At 39.8% G+C, this 22361-nt stretch overlaps 1 protein-coding gene across 6 annotated transcripts in view; it reads left to right on the forward strand.

Moving 5' to 3' along the window:
* TOM1L1 (target of myb1 like 1 membrane trafficking protein) overlaps positions 1-22361 on the forward strand; it is a 64924-nt gene that overhangs the window by 10699 nt on the left and 31864 nt on the right. For all 6 annotated transcript variants that reach the window (XR_008653278.2, XM_055258751.2, XM_055258750.2 and 3 more), the window contains 5 exons: positions 2676-2825; positions 3779-3904; positions 4672-4776; positions 5766-5882; positions 19986-20119. Coding sequence is in view for 5 of the 6 variants with exons in the window: in XM_055258751.2 (XP_055114726.2) it covers positions 2676-2825; positions 3779-3904; positions 4672-4776; positions 5766-5882; positions 19986-20119 (632 nt within the window). In the remaining variant the exon portion in view is untranslated. The remainder of the gene's footprint in view (positions 1-2675; positions 2826-3778; positions 3905-4671; positions 4777-5765; positions 5883-19985; positions 20120-22361) is intronic.

The following is a 22361-nucleotide window of genomic DNA, read 5'->3' on the forward strand; positions in this document are numbered from 1 at the left end:
AGTAATTAGTCCTGACATTCTTGATTCTAATGGGAAAACACGAAAGGCATGACTGCTAATCTCCAGATGTCCACATTTTTAGCATTTCATGTTGACTCTTTGATTTTGTGCATGTACCTCCTGGAAGTGTTACCCATTATCATAAAATCTTGTTGCACCAAAGATAAAAATTAGTTTGTGAGGACCAGGTGCAGTGGTTCATGACTGTAATCTCAGCACTTTGGGAGGCCGGGGTGGGTGGATCACTTGAGGCTAGGAGTTTGAGACCAGCCTGGCCAATATGACGAAAACTCATGTCTACTAAAAATACAAAAATTAGCTGGGCGTGATGGTGCATGCCTGTAATCTCAGCTACTTGGGAAGCTGAGGCATGAGAATCACCTGAACCCGAGAGGCAGAGGTTGCAGTGAGTTGAGATTTTGAGATTGTGCCACTGCACTCCAGCCTAGGTGACAGAGTGAGACCCTGTCTCAAAAAAAAAAAAAAAAAAAAAGTGGTTTGCGAATTATTTAGCAAGAAATACACCTCGGGAGAGTGACACCTGGGGGCTAGGTATTTGCGTAAGACTGTACAACTAGTTAGGTGAAATATTTCTGTAAACTCACATTGAGCTAGAAGCACTTTTCCTTTCAGCATTTCACCCATTAAAAACTCATTACAATAATCTATCAAGCTAAATGACATGTTATTCAACTTTCCAACTTTGTCTCACCAACCTGTACTAGTACAGATTCATCTTAATATGTTTTGGATTTTGTTTTTATTTTCCTTTGCCTTAAAGGTTTTCCCTGTGTTTCACACAGCTGCATGTGCTCAGCTTCTATATTTTCTGATTACTTTCTTGGTCACAGTGCCTTAAAACTGTAGCATTCACACATGCTGCCGCTTTATGTATTGCCATTAAAGAGAGACTAAAAATGCAAAGCATGGCATGAAGTCCATTTTCAGGGCTTCTATTCTGCAGAGATGATTATACCTATCCTGGTCATGTTATGGTTTCTATGACCTTTCTAATTTGAGGTGGTAGCATGGAAACTAAAGATTTAATTTTGTTTTTAGATTACTTTTAGAAATCTACTTCCTGCATGCAGTTCTTCAGTATCAGTTCATTCTTTCTTAGTCAAGTTTCTGCTCATGTTGCTTTATTGCAAATGTGTTTTTCAAGGGAACTGATGTTCCTCAGTCCATCTTCTTAACTGTATAACACCCCATCCTCCAGGAAACTTTTCTTTTGACTTCACCAAAGAGGTGCCTTATGTACTCCTGATTTTGTGCTTCATTTTCTGTCAGTTACTCTTTGATTGCCTTCCTTGGATTTTCGTTGGCCCGTATAGTAGGTGAACCCCAGTGTTTCAGCCCTTCCTCCTCTCTTCTCATTGTAGGCAGCCTTGATGACTCACTTTTGGCCCTTCACTCTCTTGAACTAGAGCTGTGTGTGTCCAGCTCACTGCTAAACACCTACTTAAATGCCCCTTATCTTTTGAACTCAAAATATCTAAATTTCAGCCCATCATTTTTACACCTAGACTAGCCATACCACCCCCTCTTCCAAATTTCCATCACAGGGGTCCTCATGCAGAATGAGAGTCACTTAACTTTCAGTCATCTTCCTTTTTTGACCAGCACTGTCATTCAGAGTTCTTCCTTCATAATGCTGTCATGACTCCTTTTCTTGTACCCACATCATCTTAGTTTAGGCCTTTTGTATATCATGCCTGAACTAGTGGATTGCTACTGGATCTTTCTGTCATTCCAGGTTTCTTCTCTCTCCGCTTGCCTTTGCAGAGTGCTACCTGACAGTCTATCCAGAATATTACTTTGCACACATTAACCTTTTCCTCAATTTCAGGGTAAAGGTGTGATGGTGACAAACTAACAGAGACCCTCTGTAACTTCTTAGTGCCTTCAAGATAATATCCACACCCTTTGTACTGCCACACAAACTCCTCTACAACCTGGACGGACTTTATCCACCCTATCTTTCCAGTGTCCCCAATTGACCTATATCAGGATGCCTCTACTAGACAGACCAGAGTACTTATCTCTCCCTTCATAACTTACTCACTTTTCCACATTTATATATTTTCCATACAATTTCTCTGTCTAGAATATAGCTCTATACTCATTTTTACTGTTCTTAGCCATTTTGCAAAGCCCAGCTTCCAATTAGCCTTTTCCAAAAGTCTTGTAACACCACCTAGCCCTAAATAATCACTCTTGCCTATAAGGTCCTATAGCTGGGGTGACTGTGTAATCTATCATCCAAACCAGGACATTTTTGAAAGTGAAAGGGTGTGTTATCATTAATAAACAGGACATTGAGAATATACCTGTGCTACCCTGGGTAAACGGGGACAGATATTATTCCATCCATAGCTCATATGTTTGGCCTGCACGTCCCTTCAGCATTTAGCATTTAGTACTCTGCATTGCTGTTAATGCCCTTCTGGATGTGCTGGGACTCCTCAATAAGTCTGTCCTCCAGACTGTTACATTATGCTCATACTTCCACGTATCCCCAGAACCTAACATTTTGCCATATATTTTAGTAGATACTAAATTATGTTTGTTAATTAGGATGCTGGTAGAAATCATTATTTAGCAGTTTTTCCCTTACATTTTTGGGAGGTGGTTTTGCCACATAAATATAATGTTTAATTTTTTTTCTAATTTAGCTTATTGACATGTGTGTGCAGAACTGTGGTCCAAGTTTCCAGTCTCTGATTGTGAAGAAGGAATTTGTTAAAGAGAATTTAGTTAAGCTACTGAATCCCAGATACAACTTGCCATTAGACATTCAGAATAGAATCTTGAATTTCATTAAGGTAAGTCTGTTGTGTACCTCATGGGATGGTAAATTTCTAAGATTAGGGATTTAATAGCTTACCTCCTGATCGTTTCACTTATCTTTTATATGTCTAGGATTGAGCCAGAAAAGCATTTTTGCTATTTTAGTTTCTGTGTGATAATAATTTTTTGGCATTGGATGGTGCCCTTTTTCTGAAGAATTTGTAGTCATTTCCCTACTTTCTTCTCAGTTTCTATTTTATCTATGTCAAATAGGAAAGACAGTGATGTGTATGTTCATTTTGCAGGTAGGGGAACTGTTCCAGCTAACTGACTAGTTCAAGGTTACTTGGAAAAAGAGCTACTGATGTTATTTTGGAATCTATTAATTTTGGATTCAGAGCAGCGAAAAACAATTGATGGTATATATCTTAGGGTTTCTTCAAGATTTTGAGGCGTGGAAGTCTGATTTAAAAGATTTTATATTTTCCTAGCCTTTGAAAATGAAATTTTCAAATTTCATTGAATTTCAAATGAAATTGCCCATGGCATTGAAAAGTAGCTTTCTCTTTCTGAGTGGGGTACATAATTATTGATCTCTTATTTTCTATCAGGAGCTTAAGAATTGTGTTTTCGGCTGGGTGCAGTGGCTCACGCCTGTAATCCCAGCGCTTTGGGAGGCTGAGGTGTGTGGATCACAAAGTCAGGAGTTCGAGACCAGCCTGGCCAACGTAGTGAAACCCTGTCTCTACTAAAAAATACAAAAAATAAGCCAGGCATGGTGGCGGGCACCTGTAATCCCAGCTACTCGAGAGGCTGAGGCAGGAGAATCGCATGAACCCGGGAGGCGGAGATTGCAGTGAGCAGAGATTGTGCCATTGCACTCCAGCCCGGGCAATAGCGTGAGACTCTGTCTCCAAAAAAAAAAACAAAATTGTGTTTTGGTTTTGCTGCTGTTTTAACTCTGGAACTTTTCATCTCTTGAATTCAGACTTGGTCACAGGGTTTCCCAGGAGGTGTGGATGTAAGCGAAGTCAAAGAAATATACCTCGACCTGCTTAAGAAAGGCGTTCAGTTTCCTCCCTCAGGAGCAGAGGCTGAAACAGCAAGACAGGAGGTAGGAGGCCTTTCTTTGACCCATGGAGACTACAGTAGTATATCACTTGGGTCTTTTCTCATTGCAGGAGACAACCCTAAATCCACCTAGCTTAAGCAAAAAGATGAATTTATTAGAAGGATATTGCAGTATCTCATAGAATAACCGAGACTTGGGATTTTGCTACTTAAAGTGTGTTTTGCTACTTAAAGTGTGAAAGTTTGTTTGGCATGCTCCACCCTAGACTAATCAGAACCTCCCTTTTTACAAGATTTCCGAGTGTTTTCTCTGCACATTAATGTTGAGAAGCACTGGCCTAGAGCCTTGAGCTTTCATCTCTCCACCCAAGGTTAGAGGAGGGTCATTGATGGAGAAGGATATGCCTTGTCAGCTGTGGCTTAAAAAGACTTGACATGAATGGAGCTACCATTTGTTATTAACAACCCAAAGAGAAGGCATCAATAATCTCACATGGTAGTTTATCACTTAGACCCTTGGTAAAAAAAAAAAAAAAAAAAAGCGGGGGGGTGGGTGGGCACATTTTATTAAGTGGTAAATGATGATCCTAATAGCCACCTTTTGTTGAATACCTGCTTTATTATGGGCATCTCATTTGCTTAGCATTCTTCAGAAAATTGCTGGACGGGTTGTGTAGTTGGTGATTTACTCTGGGCAGATACCCTGTACACAGGACTTTGAGAGTGCTTGAGTTAGCTGGATGGAAAAAGCTTGGCATTGGGTGGCCATGTTAATTCACATAATAATATTACCATATTTCATACTCATAGACTGCTCAAATCTCATCAAATCCTCCAGCATCTGTCCCTACTGCACCAGCTCTTTCTTCCGTGATTGCGCCAAGGAACTCGACTATTACATTGGTCCCAGAACAGGTAACAACAGCAGTCACTGTATTTATCGATGTCTTTTCCTGATTTGTAAGCACCTTATATACAGTTTGTCTTTTCTGGTTAACAACATTGAGATGTAGGTACACTCATTTTACAGAGGGTGAAACTGAGGCTTAGTAATACTGTGTGACTTACCATAGTTCAGTTCCAAGAAGGAGTAATCCCATGGGTTCTGTCTGCTTCCAAAGCGCAACTCTTTAAGAGTTGTGCTTGCCTAGTGGCTTTCAGGGCTTTGTGGAGCCTTGACTGTGGACTGGATCTAGTGTCCATCAGCTAATTCCTGTTACTTCTGGTAGGACTGTCACATATTTCAGAGAGTTTAGTAAATGGTAATCTTATTACTTGTATTTATTATGCCAACTGAATTGTATTTACTTCTTTGTGTATATCAGTTTATCCAAGGTACAGATAAACGATTATTATATGAGGCTCATTTCCGTTCTGCTCTAAAGGAATTATAATTGAAGATTTTGTATTATTTATTTTTTTCTTATATAAAAATTCATGTGACTAATTCCTCTTAGAATTTAATACAGGAAAAAAAGGTGTTTCTTTCTTCCTTCTTCTTTAATACCATGAGAACTAGATAACCCTTATTTGTTTTTCTTTTATCCTATTGGTTGCCAAGAAACTCAGGATAACTTTTGCCATTTTATCCAGGTTTCTGGTACCTTCTTCTGCTAGGTACCTAGTACTTCTCCCTTCTCCATATTGAGTTCTAATCTTTTCTTTCATTTTTAAAATTCCTAAAGCATATTTTGGGGTTTATTACAAGAGATCTCAAGTCCTTTTAGAAGGTGACAAGGTATACATTTGTAAAATAACTATGTATATTTATGTGAAATTTAAGTTTGAAAATATTAAATTTTGCAAAAGCATTTTTTCGTCCAGCAAATATCCCATGGGGGCAGGAAACAAGGTAGTTATTCTTTGTGTGTTGCACTGACTGGTGATTGTGTTGCTCTCTACAGATTGGAAAACTGCACAGTGAATTGGATATGGTGAAAATGAACGTGCGAGTGATGTCCGCCATATTGATGGAGAATACTCCTGGGTCTGAAAACCATGAAGACATAGAGCTTCTGCAGGTGTTGTACGATTTCAGGGACAATCAGTCAAAGTGTCTCTTAAAGTTTTTCTCTAAACTTTGAGCTTTGGAGATGGAAGACACCTTAATGTTGTCTAGTACGTCCTCCTACATCCTGATTTCAATTGATTTCTAAACTTAACAAAAATATCCAAGAATGACTTTGTCAGAAATGCAGTAGTAACTTAGACATGGTTTTTAGCTTCTTGCAACAATTTATTATGTTATAACCTTGGTCATGTACAATCAATTCTCTAGTTGTTTTAAGTATGTAAAAATTGCCTCTATTTTCATCCATTCAACAAACATTGAGTAACTGTGATATAGGAAGGGATGTAGAAATGAGAAGGAGGCTGTTCTGGTCCTTAAGAGTTTATGCCTAATGAGCAAGATTGGTTTGTAAACAACAAACATAATGAAGTATTATCGATACTGTAATATAAATTTGTTCAGTATGTGCTGGGATCATGGGTGGGGAGAAGGAGAGATGTGAGGTTTTTAGGAATGGTCTAGATGGAGGCAGTGCTCGAGCTGTAGAGGAACAAGTAGACAGGGCATTTGGACCTGCATGGGTAGTTCTACAGCCCTCCTATGCCTTCTGCTATGTCTGTGTATACATATACTTTATTTTTCCCTCTACCAGTTTGCTCTTCTAATTATTTTAAATTTTAAAACTTATTAATTTTAGAAGCAGTTAGAAAAAAAAATCAGTTTCTAGTTTCTAAGTCCCTTTGTTGCCAAGTTAAGAAGCTTAAGATATTTTTACTTTTCTCAGATTCCCAATCCCCACCTCTCATGTGTTATTTTTCCTTTAACTTCTTAGATTGTTAGTAAATAACTTTTTCCTTATTATTTGGGAAACAAAAAAATTGTAACAATTTTCCCAACAGTGTTTCTTAGATATCACTGCTGTCGTGAATACTTTGTTTTTTCCTTGCTGAAGTACACCCATGTTGGTAAACTTTGGTGCAAACTTTGAGTGCTTGCATATCCAAAAATGTCCTTTGATTGTCATGTTAAATGCAGGTTAGTTTAGCTAGATATAAAATTCTAGGCACAAAATTCTAGGCCTTTGAAGATACTGCTTCATTGTTCTCTTACACCCACTAATTGCTGATAGAAGTATTATATTATTCTGCTTCTTAATCCTTTGATTTATAATACTTTTTTCTAGTTGCATTTGTTATTTTTCTACTTTAATATTTCAGAAATTGTACTGTTCCCTCTCAGATATATGTACATGTGTGCAGATGTTTGTTTTCCTTACTTATCCTCCTTAGTAGATGATACGCTTTTTTGCCTTATCGACTTATGTGTATTTTTAATTCTAGGAAATTCTAAGCTCCTACTTTAAATATTGCCTTTCTACATTCTTTCTGTTCTCTTCTTGTGGAACTTTTTTAAGATGATGAAACTTCCAGTTGGATTCATTTGTCTCTTAACATTTCTTTTATACTTTTCGTTTCTTCATTCTAAGTTCTGGGATAATTTCTCTGTTTAATGTATTTCTCTAAAACTTGTACATTGAGTTGCTTATTCAGTCCTTCTAATAAATGTTTCAACAATTTCTTTTTATTTAAAAATATGTACTTTAAAAATATTTACTATATACAAATATGTACATAATTTTAAAATATTTTTAAAATATGTTGGATTTTTATAATAGTTCTTTCATTTCATGGTTCTACTTTTCTTTATCTTTCCAAGGATAATAATTATATTTAATGCCGCTTTTTTGTTTGTTCTGTGGACTCTCCTTTGCAAATTTTTTGTTCATTTTTTAATTTGCATTCTCCAGTGTTCAGCTGGATTGCTGATAGTGAGCTCATTTTTGTTTGAGACTCTCTGCCAGCTGGTCTGCATTCTCTGCTGACCCAGCTCACCCATGCTGAAGGGAGGATGTGATTGCTACAGCTGTGCTTGATAATGTTTTCAGAGTATGGTATAGCAACATGGAATGATGCTGTTTGGGATCCATTTATGGCTGGTCTTCTGGATTATGTATTCTCTATTTTTTTCCTGAATGCTACTAGCGCCTAGTAATAATACCGTATCCCTCTGTCCCAATCATTGTTTCCACCTGGAAACATTACGCCTTTCTCAGCTATCTGGTCTCAAATGAGGGAAGGGGCATGAGCAGGGGTTGTCTTGCCTGGTTATTTCACTGCTATACCTCAACCAATCTGTTAGAGCCCCTTGTGTTTCTTGGCTTCTGGCTTTTAGGCGTGGAGCACCCTTCATATTCCTTCCATGTTCTAGGCAGTACTCATTGTGGGTAACCTTGAGTGTCCTGAATTGTGCTGTCCTCTAATTCAAGAGTTAGCAAACTGTGGCCTATGGGCCAAATCTGGGCCTTGCTCTCTTTTGTGCTGTCTCCAAGCTCAGAAGGGTTTTTTAAAGGGTTGTTTAAAAAATAATAAAAACAAACAAAAAAAACAGAAGTCATTTCTCCTATATCCATGCAAGCCTATACCCAGAGACCACAGGGGACTCAGATATTCCTCTTACGGAACTCATTGCCATGCCCCACCCCACTGTTAATGGATGTGAGTTTGTGGTATCACTCAGGTGTATAGGGAGAAGAGGATTTAAACCACAATGTGGGAGTATAAAATTCCAGGTGAGGTAAGAGCTGACCTGTACAAGTAATGGAGTATCATGCCATGCCAAAGGGTGGGCTTAACCAGACTGGCAGAAGGGAGCTGTTGAAAAGATATAAGCTAAGGGGCTACATAATCAGGTCAGATTTTAGAAAAATCCTTCTGATGACAAATTCTCAGGAAGCAAGACAAGACTCTAGAAAACAACTTAGGAGAGTATTTCTCATTGGTTGTATGCTGTGTTCTGTGGGTAGAAAGTGGCATCTTTGGTCAAATAAGTTTGTAAAACCAATTGTCTACTGTATTTCTCCTCTTGGAGATGCATAAAGTTCATTGATATAGCTAAGAGTCTTTGTTTAACCCAACATTTATAAACTTACTTAACCAAAGAATCCCAATTTGCCAAACATCCGCTAATATTCTGCAGAACATCAGAGTAGTATACCTTGAGAAATAAATCAATATTTTGGATCCGTGGCTTTAAGTATATTATTTTTGGAATATCTTAGAATTGTAACATTTTGCTAAGGATCCTTGGGGTTCTTGACCTTAGGCAAGTCATTTACTATCACTGGACTTAGTTTATGTATAAAATGAAGAGCTTAGATGACAGTAAGCAAGAGTAATATTAAATACATCCTCTTTATATGGGATGTAAAAAGGAAAATTCGTCATTAAATAGATTTCAAAGGTAGTAGTCCACAATGGAGGCTTTTCCAGATATGAAGTTTTTAATTTATGATGTTAACACGTGTGTTACACTAAAATTGAAAAATATCAAAGTAAACGGATATGTGGCAGATAATATTTTTTAAATAGCCACAGCAATATTTCTAGTTCCACCTGGTCTTCCCGGGCCTTTCAGAGCTCTAAAATGAAATTATTTATGATTTTTTCTCTCATATTCTCATCTATCTGTGGCAAACAATCCTTCAGTAAAAACACTGAAACATTTCATTTAAATATGTGAATCCAGGTTTATATTTTATTCCAATCTGAAGTGCTTTGTCTCAGGGTGTTTGGGTGCAGATGTTTGGTTGAATTAGATAATGCTAATTTGTTGGTTGCTGTTTTAATGCCAGAGCTCAGGGCTGTGTTTTGTCTTGAATAGTAAAGAGTCTTAGGTTATAAATCAACATGAGAATACTACTCATGGCCAATTCAAATTGAGTAGATTCTGGCAGGGGATCAACTTGTTTATAGAGACTGTTGAATGTGGAATGTTATTTTTCTTTGTATGCTTTTTGTTAGTGACATATAAAGATCTGGTGTGGGGAGTGCTATTCTTAATTTCTTTTGACAAATAATTTTTTTTTTACACCTAAATAACTCCACTATGGTTGATCTGAAATAACTCAATTAAATCTTCTATGGAGAAAAAGGACAAGAAGCATATCTGATTTAAGAATTTCAGAATGAAATCAGCAAAGATAGACTGTGGGGAAACAGAATTCTTTTTTTGGTGTTTTTGTTTTTGGTTATTTATTTATTTATTTATTTAATTTCTTTTTTTCCCCCTCTAACCCTATGTCATAAAGAATTCTTTAGGGTGTATTTTTTCAAAGGTTTCTCCTACCCATCTGAAGGAGTCAGGTCAGTACAGTTAGAACCCCCAGATACTACTGGCTCCCTGGTTGGCTGCCCCCTTATAACTGCAGGGGCTTTTGGAGGCTTCAGCGTAATCCTAGGGAGTCATCAGCAGAGGCGGCACCCAGGTTGGATGTCAGTGAGGGCCCACAGGCATACTCTGATGGAAGGAGTACAACTGTAAAGAAGGAATAAAAGTATCTGAAATCAGCTATGTGAATTGTAAAACAGGTGTTTTTCTCCCCAAACCAACCAATAATCACAATTTTTTTTAGCTTGCCAAAATAAATTTACATCCTCTTTCTTCCCCAAATCCCATTGAAATGACAGAAGAAATATGAAAATAAAAATAAACCCTAAGGATTACAGAAAAGGCTAAACTGACCATCAGGCCTCCAGAACAGTGAGACTATTCAGTGCCTGATAAAGCAGGTGGGATCAGACCAGCTCAGAGCTCACAGCCCCACCCAGGTGAAAGAGACCCTTCCAAAGGACTTTTCCCAGAAGCAGCCCATACTAACCTCAAAATCAGAGCAAGAATGAATAGGCCTTGGGCACTCACATGGTGAGGAAAACAACTGTCCTCTGTCCTCTGCTGTCTGAGCTGCTAACTCAGGAGCAGGGAACTTCCAGAGTGGCTGTTGAGGCCAGAAAAAAGGACTCTCCTTCAAATAACTGCTGGTTTCCAAAAGAATCTAGGAACCTCTGCAGTTAGAAGAAAAATAATCAGCACTCATTAGGATTTTTTAAACTTTGAAGGCAGGCAGCCTCATCCCTAGGGATGAGGATGTAGTAAGGCTGTTACATTTCTCAGGAAAATTATGTATTTTCACTCTCTCCACCAAGAACCGACGCTGACACACGATTTGGCTTGCCATATCGCTTTGTGGGGCTGAGGTTTTTCTGATTCGCTTTCACGGGGAGTAGTCATGCAGGGGTTCCACCTGAGTATAGGAGGGGTTTTTGCTTCAGCTCCCCATCTTGTTCGCACCCTGGGCTTTGTCCTTTGCGTCTGCTGAGGACTCTACTGGAGATTGGCAGATGGATGCCTTGTGAACCATTGTTTCTTCATTGCTGCTTGAGTCTTTAGATCTTACTTGGTTTTGAGCCTTTGAGGATTTCTCATGCTTTCTTGAAAGTGTAGGCACAAATGTTAAAATATTTTTAATATCTAGCATTTTTAGGTATTTTGTTATGAGAAAGGTTTTCAGGATATTGAATACAGTGCTGTGCAAAAAAACAAAAATTCCATATAGCATTTTTAAAATTGAGGTAAAATTCATATCACATAAAATTAACCATTTTAAAGAGTACAATTAAGTGGCATTTGTATACATTCAGGGCCGGGCGTAGTGGCCAGGCGTAGTGGCTCACACCTGTAATCCCAGCACTTTGAGAGGCCAAGGCGGGTGGATCACTTGAGGTCAGGAGCTCGAGACCAGCCTGGCCAACATGTGAAACTTTGTCTTTACTAAAAATACAAAATTAACCGGACATGGTGGTGGGCGCCTATAATCCCAGCTACTCAGGAGGCTGAGGCATGAGAATGGCTTGAACCCAGAGGTTGCAGTGAGCAGAGATTGCGCCACTGCACTTCAGCCTGGGCAACAGAGGGAGACTCCATCTCAAAAAATAAAAATAAAATAAAATAAATATACATTCATTGTAACTACAGTTAACTCTTGAACAACACATAGCAGTTATGAGCACTGACCCCACAATGTAGTTCAAAATCATGTATAACTTTTGATTTTCCCAAAACTTAACTACTAATAGCCTACTGTTGACCCGAAACCCTATCAATAACATAAACAGTCGATTCACACATATTATGTAATATGTGTTATGTGACGTATTCTTAAAGTAAGCTAGAGAAAAGAAAGTGTTATTAAGAAAATTGTAGGCTGGGCGCGGTGGCTCATGCCTGTAATCTCAGCACTTTGGGAGGCCGAGGCGGGTGGATGACAAAGTCAGGAGATCGAGACCATCCTGGCTAATATGGTGAAACCCCATCTCTACTAAAAAATACAAAAAATTAGCCAGGTATGGTGGTGGGTGCTTGTAGTCCCAACTATTCGGGAGGCTGAGGCAGTAGAATGGCGTGAACCCGGGAGGCGGAGCTTGCAGTGAGCTGAGATCGCGCCACTGCACTCCAGCCTGGGCGACAGAGCGAGACTGTGTCTCAAAAAAAAAAATTGTAAGGAAGGCTGGGCACAGTGGCTTACACCTGTAATCCTAGCACTTTGGGAAGCTGAGGCAGGAGGATTGCTTGCATCCAGGAGTTTGAGACCAGCCTGGGCAACATAGTGAGACTCTGTCACTACAAAAAATAAATTAGCCAGGCATGGTGGTACATGCCTGTAGTCCCAGCTACTGGGGAGGCTGAGGTGGGAGGATCACTTGAGCCAGGGAAGTCGAGGCTGCAGTAAATTGTGATTGCACCATTGTTGGGCAACAGACTGAGACCCTGTCTCAATTTAAAAATTAAAATTAAAAAAAAATATAAGGAAGAGAACATATATTTACTATTCATTAAGTGGACATGGGTCATAAAGGTCTTGATCTTTATCTTTTTGCTGAGTGGGCTGAGAAGGAAGAAGAGGAGAAATTGGTCTTGCTGTCTTGGGTGGCAGAGGCAGAAAACAATCTGCCTCTCAGTGGAGCCCTGTAGTTCAAACCCGTGTTGTTCAAGGTTCAACTGTATTTCCTCTATTTAATTCCAATACATTTTCATTACCCCAAAAGGAAGCCCCATGCTCATTAAGCAGCCTCTCCCCTTTCTGCCTTTCATCAGTTCCAGATAACCACCACTCTGTTTCTGTGTCTGTGGATTTACCTGTTCTGGACATTTCATATATGTGGAATCACATTATATATGACTTTTTGTGTCTAGCATCTTTCACTTAATGTTTTCGAGGTTCATCCATGTTGTAGCATGTATCAGAATTTTATTACTTTAATGGCCTAATATTTCATTGTATATCCCACGTTTTGTATATCAGTTCATTGATAGACATTTAGGTTGTTTCCACCTTTGGCTATTATAACTAATGCTGCTATGAACATTCACATACAGATTTTTCTTTGAATACCTATATTCACTTGAGTATCAACCTACGAGTAAAATTGCTGGATCATATTATAACTAACTTTTTGAGGAATTGTCAAACTGTTTTGCACAATGGCTGCACCATCGTAGATTCTATTAGCAGTGTGCAGTACTATTAGGATTCCAGATTCTCCACAACGAATACTTATTTTCTATTGTTTTTTTTTAATGGCCCTCTGGTAGGTGTGAAGTGGTATCTCATTACGGTTTTGATTTTGATTTGTATTTGCATTTTCCTAATGACTAATGAAGTTGAGTGTCTGTATTATAGCTTTTTTTAAAATTAATTATTTTATTATTTTTTTGAGATGGAGTCTTGCCCTATCACCCAGGCTGGAGTGCAGTGGCGCGATCTCGGCTCACTGCAACCTCCGCCTCCCGGATTCAAGCGATTCTCCTGTCTCAGCCTCCGGAGTAGGTGAGACTACAGGTGCCTGCCACCATGCCTAGCTAATTTTTGTATTTTTAGTAGAGACAGGGTTTCACCATGTTGGCCAGGCTGGTCTCAAACTTCTGACCTCTACCTGCCTTGGCCTCCCAAAGTTGTATTATAGCTTTTTAAAATGTAATTAGCCAGGCATGGTGGTAGGCGCCTGTAATCCCAGCTAATCAGGAGGCTGAGGCAGCGAGCTGCCCGGGAGCTTGAACCTGGGAGGTGGAGGTTGCAGTGAGCTAAGATCGCGCCACCGTACTCCAGCCTGGTGATAGATCGAGACTACTTCTCAAAAAATAAAATAAAATAAATAAAATAAAATGTAAACCAGATCGTGTTGTTCCTTGCTGGAAACCCTGCATTGTCTTCCCATTATACTTGAAGTAAAAGCAAACCTCTCTACTCTGGCCACAGAGCCTTTCTCGGTCATCTTTAGCCTACTTCTCGCTGCATGGCACGTGCTTGCTAACCTCCCTCCTATTCCTTGAGTGCACTGAGTTCATTCTTGCTGGAGAGCTGTTTCATCCCTGACTCTTACACTTCCCCATATTCAAATGGCCAGCTTTTTTCTTTTTCTTTTCTTTCTTTTTTTTTTTTTTTTTTTTTTTGAGACAGAGTCTCGCTCTGTCACTCAGGCTGGAGTGCAGTGGCGCGATCTCTGCTCACTGCAACCTCCGCCTCCCGTGTTCAAGTGATTCTCCTGCCTCAGCCTCCCGAGTAGCTGGGACTACAGGCGCCCGCCACCATGCCCAGCTATTTTTTGTAATTTTGATAGAGACGGGGTTTCACTATGTTGGCCAGGCTGATCTCGAACTTTTTCTTATCATTCTGATCTTAGCATGTTACTCTCCTGAGAGGTCTTCTGTGACTCCCCAGTCTAAAATTAGCCACCGTCCTATCACATCACCACTTATTCACCTGGCACTCACAGTGTCTGATGCTTTTCTTGCGTGGTTGTCAGCTGTCTTTGCCTACTAGAATGGAAATGCCAAAAGGCTTATCTTGTTCGTTACCAGGTTGTGGCTCCCAGATTAGTGCCTAACATGATGTAATCATTCAGTGAAAACAGGCTTAATGAATCAATAGCTTTCTTCCCCTGGATTTTATGTGATTTAAAATTCAAGTTTGTATTCTTGGTATGAGATGGGGACTTTACCTTCATTTATTTTTTCAATTTGATGGCTGGTTGTCCAAATAACATTGACTAACAATTCATGCCTTCTCCGATGGTTTTAAATGCCCCTTTATCACATACTGTATATTCTAATTCAAGGTTGTCTTCTAGAGGCTATTCTCATCCCTTGACCTATTTGTGCCTAACTTGGCATCATACTATTTTGATTACTCTAAAGATGTGTTTTCATGCTTTGTAGGGTATATTAGCAAAGAGATGACGTACTTCATTTGGGTAATTTGAAGAAAGCTTAATCAAAATACTGTTTATTTAGTAAGATGTTATAAAGTTCAGGGAAATCACAAGGGCTTGATCAGTACCCTGGATTATTAACTAATATCCCTAGAATTACATAGACAAGAAGAGGGCACTTTTGCCAGAACCTAGAAGAAACGATAATGTGGAGAGGGCAGCCGTGAAAGCAGTGGTGCCTTTGGTGGAAGGAGTGGAAAGAATAAATATCCAGACCTCATTCTCCTTCCTTCCTCCTGTTTCCTGCCAGCCAGTATGCCCACTGGCTGAACACATAAGCAAGAAGACAGGGGACCTGGCAGTGTGATCCCTACAAGCCAGGCCCCAGGGCACAGAGTTAAGGCAGAAAGTGTGGACGGTGGATCTGGAGGGCCAAGGAAAGTTCTCCAGCAGAAAGGAAGAGCCTCCGCTCAAAAATTCCTTGGCTGCTCTCGCAAATATACTTCACCAGTGACCACAGTCTTATAGTATCGGTTTGTTATAAAACCAGCCTGAGGCCAGATGCGGTGGAGCACGCCTGTAATCCCAGCACTTTGAGAGACCAAGGCGGGTGGATCACCTGAGGTCGGGAGTTCGAGACCAGCCTGGCCAACGTGGCAAAACCCCATCTCTACTACAAATACAAATATCAGCCGGGCGTGGTGGCACGCTTCTGTAGTCCCAGTCACTCAGGAGGTTGAGGCAGGAGAATCGCTTGAACCCAGGAGGCAAAGGTTGCAGTGAGCTGAGATGCACTGCACTCCAGCCTGGGTGACAGATCGAGACTCACTCTCAAAAACAACAACAAAAAAAAAACAGCCTGTATACTTGGAACTTCTTCCTGTTTTGGCTATTTATACTTACCTTCTAGTAGCTGTTCTGTTTCTTTGGAACCTATTCCTTGTCTGTTTTCTTTCATTTGAAATCCAATATATTTACTTGGAATCCCCTTTCTGTTCCACCAACCCATGCTGAACAATTAGATCCTGAAGCCCTACTAACTAAGAGGGTCTTGCTCTTTGTTAGACTCTTAGGCAGTAAAACCATTTTGTGCAGTAGACACATTTCCCCACCACCGTGTTGCTTGTAAACTTTGAACTTTTCATTAGGGATGAGGACTGGATTTTCTTTAGTTTTCTGAAGTGGAACATGATGATTCTGAGGCTCTATCCAGTCTAACAAGTGTTGTGATGAGTTAAAGGCAGCCACCTTGGCCATAGGAATGAAGAGTTGCAACATGTGTTTTGTGTATTTGCTTTCTTGGTGTTATGCACTCAGCTTTGGGTCACCTTCCTCTTATCTTGAATAGCTGACTTTTCCTGGTACCTCCCACTTTAATCTTTTTTTTTTTTTTTTTTTTTTTTCCTTGCCTAGCCCCAGTAAGACAAGAAGAGAATGCTCTAGTATTTAGAAAGGGAGCTCAGATTTTGAAATGACAACTAGAGAAAGCCTTACTCTAACTTACTGGAGAAATTTAAAATCAAGGGAATCTGAAATTTGATACTATGAGGATTGTAACCAGTTGAAAAAAAAAAAAAATCCTGAGAATAGGAAAAAGAAAGCCATCCTCCCAGACCATTCTTGTCTTTACCATTCAGAAATGTGTAAGATATTAAGAGTAGAAGGGACTGTCAGCATCTTTGAGTCCATCTCCCTTTGCAGATGAGGCTGCATACGCAGAAAGAATAATTGCCCACACCATGACAAGTGGTGGAGCTGGAAGGAGAACTTCGTTCTCATGAGCTTATGTTCTATCCATTGGACCAACTAGTTTCTCATTTTGAACCCAGGACTGACTTTCTAGTATACCTGGCTAACCTACTGTGTTTTCATGTGGGTATAGGAGGCAATTTGAAGGCAGCAACCAAGTCCTATACTATTTGCAGTCACTGTTTTGTTGGAAAGAAGAGTTGGAAGGACTTTAATATGTTAATGCTTTTCTTAAGGATTATGCTGACAATTTGTCATATGACTGAAGCCTGTATAAGGAAAAAGAGACTAAACGAGCAAGTTAAGCTGAAAAATGTTCAGTTTTAGAGTAGGTGGGGAGAGTATTTACTTTGAGCAGATAGAGACATTGGGGTTTCTTGCACTTTGGGGAATACTGGGATGAAGAAAATATGTTATGGGCTGATAATAGGGATATTGCCGTACAGAAAGTATTTCCAGAGACATTTTAAAGCAAACACATTTCTATTTGTTTTGGCTCTTTCAAGAGAGATATTCAAGCATTTTTGTGTTTCTTTTTATTGAGTTGCCCTCTCTTAGTCAACGTGGGATGACTGTAGTTGGAATTGAAAGTGCAGAGGAATCTCCTTCCTTAATTCCTGAGTGCTCTATGGAGGAGTAAGAGCCATCTGGATATCAGAAGAGGAAGCTCTTAATGAGCTCCTTTTTGTTTTGCTCCAAAGACTTTGGAATTGATTGTTAAATTCACTTTAACTTAGAAGCTTGCCTTTGCTTTTGTATGGTATAAAAGGAGGCAATTCCAGGGTCTCCGTGATGGACATATGCACCAGCAGCTGTTGCTCTGTATTTTGACTTGCTCCCCCTGGCTCCCCACATCCACAGCCCTGCAGTGCCTGCTATGGGGAACTCTGACCTATCCTTTTTGTCCATGGTGCTTGATCTCAGCTTGGCTTCCAGGTGGCTTGGCCCTTCTCTGAGACAGACGTCAATTGCAAAGATGAGAGTGGGCTGGCTTTTGAAGAGGTTTTTCACATTCTGGTTTGCAGACCTGTTGACATGTGCTATTCCTTTCATGTTTCCATTCCATCTGTCTCTTGAAAGGGCAAAGGGAGTGTCTTCATGTGACTGAGGGCTATTGATGTTGGCTTCAAATTCATTTCAAATTAATTTATACATTTTTGTCATAGGTATCAGCCATTGCATTCCCTTGATCTTGACATTGCTCTAGCAAGGCTGCCAGTGAGCAACAAGAAGACCAATTTCTGTACACTCTTTAAAGCAAGAACAAAGGAAAAGTTCTCATTCATTATGGCGGTTATATTAAATGCCATTCTTAATCCTTTGCTTTGTAGAAGATCGGATCCTGGATAATAGCATATTACAGGATTGTGTTCATTATCTAGTTGAGCTTCTAGTGACACCTTGTCAAGCACCCATAATTCATTTATTTACTACCGACTACCTCTGTATGCCAGACACTGTGGGGGTTTCGATGACACCATTACCAATTCTGACAACAACCTTACAAGATAGCTGTTCTCCTTGTATTATAGATGGAAAAAAAAAACAAAAAACAAAACAACAACAACAAAAAAACCTCAGGCTAAATTTTCGCCACATTTCCCCAATTTCCATAGCAGGCATATATATGGGAGATGCCTTTGGCATCTGAGTCCAAAGTTTTCTCTTTGCATTACACCAGGGGTATATAAAGGAGCCAAATCTAGCCTGCCACCTATATCTGTTTTATTAGAACATGGCCACACCTAGTTATTTATATATTTTCCAGGGTTGCTTTTACACTACAGTGGCAGAGTTGAGCAGTTGCAGCAAAGACTAGATGGCCCACAAAGCAGAAAATGTTTACTATCTGGAGCTTTAAGAACAACACTGTTGACCCCTACACTATACTGTTGCCGAAGATGGCCCTGTGGTTGGCAAATAGGATGGTTTTTCTGGCCTCACATTGCAAGTCTAAAATCAGAAAGTCTATCATCTGTCTAACTCACCTTTTTTTTTTCTCTTTATGTCATGTTGTCTTTTAAATATTTTTTGTTATGATTTTGTAGAGGGTAGTGGCTTTTACCTCTGAGTCTAAATGCCAGTTAGTAATAGTTTGATTTATTTGTTTAGAGATTTCCTGTCAGCAGTCTTGTAATAGATTGTTTGAGATTCTGAATGGTTTCATGAAGCATACGTACGTTTTTCAGCAGGTCTTTCTTTCTTGAGGGGAAAAAGCCGATGTGATTGTGCGGTGTTTAAGGAAGTTCTGTTGCTTTCCTTTTGAGAGAAGCAGCATCCCTGTGTTTTTGCTTGATGTTAATGTACTATTACACAGACAAACTTTAGCCAAGGTGGGATTGAGGAAATATTAATATCAGTTTTATGCATCTCGGGTTAATCAAAGGTGTGCCTGGAAAAAAAGTCAGTTGTAAGGCAGCAGTTCTTAAATATCAGTGTACATAAGAAACACTTTGGCGTGCTTGTTTTAAAAAAATGCAGATTTTCACACCCCCAGCTGAAGATTCTGGAGCAGTATGTCTGACGTAGATGGCTCTGATGCTTATGAGAAAAAAAAAAAAAATGGGCTTGGGAGGTGGAGTCATGGTTTAATGCAGTATTTCTAGGTAGTCCAAATAAGAGTATTCATGATTTGTTTGTTAATCCCGTTTTAGTTTGCCTCAAAATGTGATATAACTATCAACTTTAAATGTTTAAGTACAACATAACAGGAAATAAAATAATGCCACTGTAAATGTATTTTAACTACTTCTACTACCACTAATAATGCAATAACATTTTATGTTTATGCTTTATAGTTATAGAGTTCCTCATTACACACATCTCATTTGATTTTTATGTCAACCCTTGAGTTAGATGTGGAAAGGGGTATAATTTTCATTTATCAATGAAAAAACTGAGATTTAAAAAACGTGGTTTTTTTTTTTTTTTTTTTTTTTTTTTTTTTTCCCAACATGGCACAGCTAATAAGCACTACATTTAGAATTCCCATACAACACTTCTGGGTTTTAGTTCAGCATTATTTTCAATGTACCATATTATTCTTATGACACCTATTTTGATTTTTAAAGGAAAATATCAGTTTATGACTCACTGCCTTCGAATAGGAAGGATAAGCTGTTTTTAGTTAAGTACTCTGGTAGTGCCCCCCAGGCAACTTAATGTGGAGGTGACTGTAGGTATGCGCAGATTGGTGAGTCAGATGTCTTTATAGAATGTTCCAAGTGTGGAAGAAGAAATCTCTCTCCTTTCTTTGACAGAAACTCTATAAAACAGGTCGGGAGATGCAGGAGAGGATCATGGACCTGCTTGTGGTGGTGGAGAATGAAGATGTCACTGTTGAGCTAATTCAGGTGAATGAGGATTTGAATAATGCCATCCTTGGATATGAGAGGTGAGCAGATCATGTACCCTCTTTACCCCCCTTCCATGTCTACTTGCACCACCAATTACTCAGCATTCTTATCAGAGTGCCTACAAGGGACCCCTCTTTCTAGATTCTCCATTCTCAATAGGAAAGGTATTGGCATGTGAGGTGGGACAGTTTTCCCTTGTGCAGCTCCTACTCAGTAAATGCCAGAGGTCTTTCTCCTAGTTAAAGTGACATTTCAGCCCAGCATGGTGGCTCCCAGCTATAATCTCAGCACTTTTGGAGGTCAAGGCAGGAGGATCACTTGAGCCCAGGACTTCCAGACCAGCCCTGACAACATTGTAAGACCCTGTCTCTACAAAAAATAAAAAATAAGGCTGGACACAGTGGCTCACACCTGTATTCCCAGCCCTTTGGGAGGCCAAGGCGGGCAGATCATTTGAGGTCATTAGTTCGAAACCAGCCTAACCAACATAGTGAAACCCCATCTCTACTAAAAATACAAAATAATTAGCTGGGCATGGTGGCACATGCCTATAGTCCAAACTGCTCAGGAGGCTGAGGCAGGATAATTGCTTGAACCTGGGAGGTGGAGGCTGGGGTGAGCCGTGATCACGCCACTGCACTTCAGCCTTGGCAACAGAGTGAGACTCTGTCTCAAAAAAATAAAAAAATAATAAAAAATGAAAAAAATTAGCTGGGTGTGGTGGTCCTAGTAGGTGCTTATAGCCTAGCTACTAGAGAGGCTGAGGTGGGAGGATAGCTTGAGACCAGGAATTTGAGGCTGTGGTGAGCTATGATCGCACCACTGCACTCCAGTCTGGGTGATGGAGTGAAATCCCACCTCTAAAAGAAATAATAATAAAATAACATGTTAAGACACCCTTAGGGGCAGTGTTTCTGTTGAGAATTACTGGAAATCTCTACTTGCACAGTTACTGTATTTCTAATCAGCTGATAAAGAATGAGACCAGTCTGACATAAGGGAAAGAGGTGAACAGGCCTGGATTCAAATCTAGCTGATGATTTTGGATAAGTTGCATAACTTTTCTTAAGATTTAAGTTTTTTTCTTTTTTTTTGATGTATTAAACAGGATAATAATACCTTTTTAGAGGGTTGGGCTTTTTTTTTGAGATTAAATGAGATAATACATACGAAAACACCTAGCAGAGTGCTAGCACACTGATGTCCATTAAATAGTAATTTCTTCTCTTCCTCTGCACCAGTGTCCCATTTAACCTTTAAATTTATTGAGTAGGTTTTTCTTCCCACTTATCATGAGTGAATTAAGAGAATCCATGAAATAAAGCCAGTAGTTATGGGCCAAGAATGGTGGTGCATACCTGTAATCCCAGCACCTTGGGAGGCTGAGGTGGGTGGATTACTTGAGCTCAGGAAGTTTGAGACCAGCCTGGGCAACATGGCAAAACCCCATCTCTACCAAAAAATTACAAAAATTAGCCAGGCATGGTGACACATGCCTTTAGTCCCAGCTACTTAGGAGGCGGAGGTGGGAGAATCTCTTGAGCCCAGGAGGCAGAGGTTGCAGTGATCCAAGATCGTGCCACTGCACTCCAGCCTGGATGACAGAGTGAGACCCTGTCTCAAAAAAGAGAAACATAAAAGCCAGTAGCTATGAAACAGTAGTTTCTTTCCTTCACTTTCTCATATTTACTGTCAGAGAAGGCCATCGACTGAAGATGTAAGCCTAGGAGCCATGCTTTCTTTCTTTTTCTTTTTTCTTCTTTTTTTTTTTTTTTTTTTTTTTGAGATGGAGTGCTCAGGCTGGAGTGCAGTGGCATGATCTTGGCTCACTGCAACCTCCACCTTCTGGGTTCAGGCGATTCTCCTGCCTCAGCCTGTAGCAGGACGAGCCGCAGACAAAACTCCTCAGACACCGAGTTAAAGAAGGAAGGGGTTTATTCGGCTGGTGGCATTGGCAAGACTCCTGTATCTAGAGCCGAGCTGCCCGAGTTAGCAATTCCTGTCCCTTTTAAGGGCTCACAGCTCTAAGGGGGTGTGTGTGAGAGGGTCGTGATTGATTGAGCAAGCAGGGAGTACATGACTAGGGGCTGCCTGCACCAGTAATTAGATCAGAACAAAACAGTATAGAGATGTTCACGGTGATTTTCTATACAATGTCTGCAATCTATAGATAACATAACAGATTAGGTCAGGGGTCGATCTTTAACTATCAGACCCAGGGTGTGGCGCTGGGCTGTCTGCTTGTGGATTTCATTTCTGACTTTTAGTTTTTACTTTTTC

The sequence above is a fragment of the Symphalangus syndactylus genome, chromosome 20 (genome assembly GCF_028878055.3).
Source record: "Symphalangus syndactylus isolate Jambi chromosome 20, NHGRI_mSymSyn1-v2.1_pri, whole genome shotgun sequence".
In the NCBI taxonomy this organism is placed as follows: Eukaryota; Metazoa; Chordata; class Mammalia; order Primates; family Hylobatidae; genus Symphalangus; species Symphalangus syndactylus.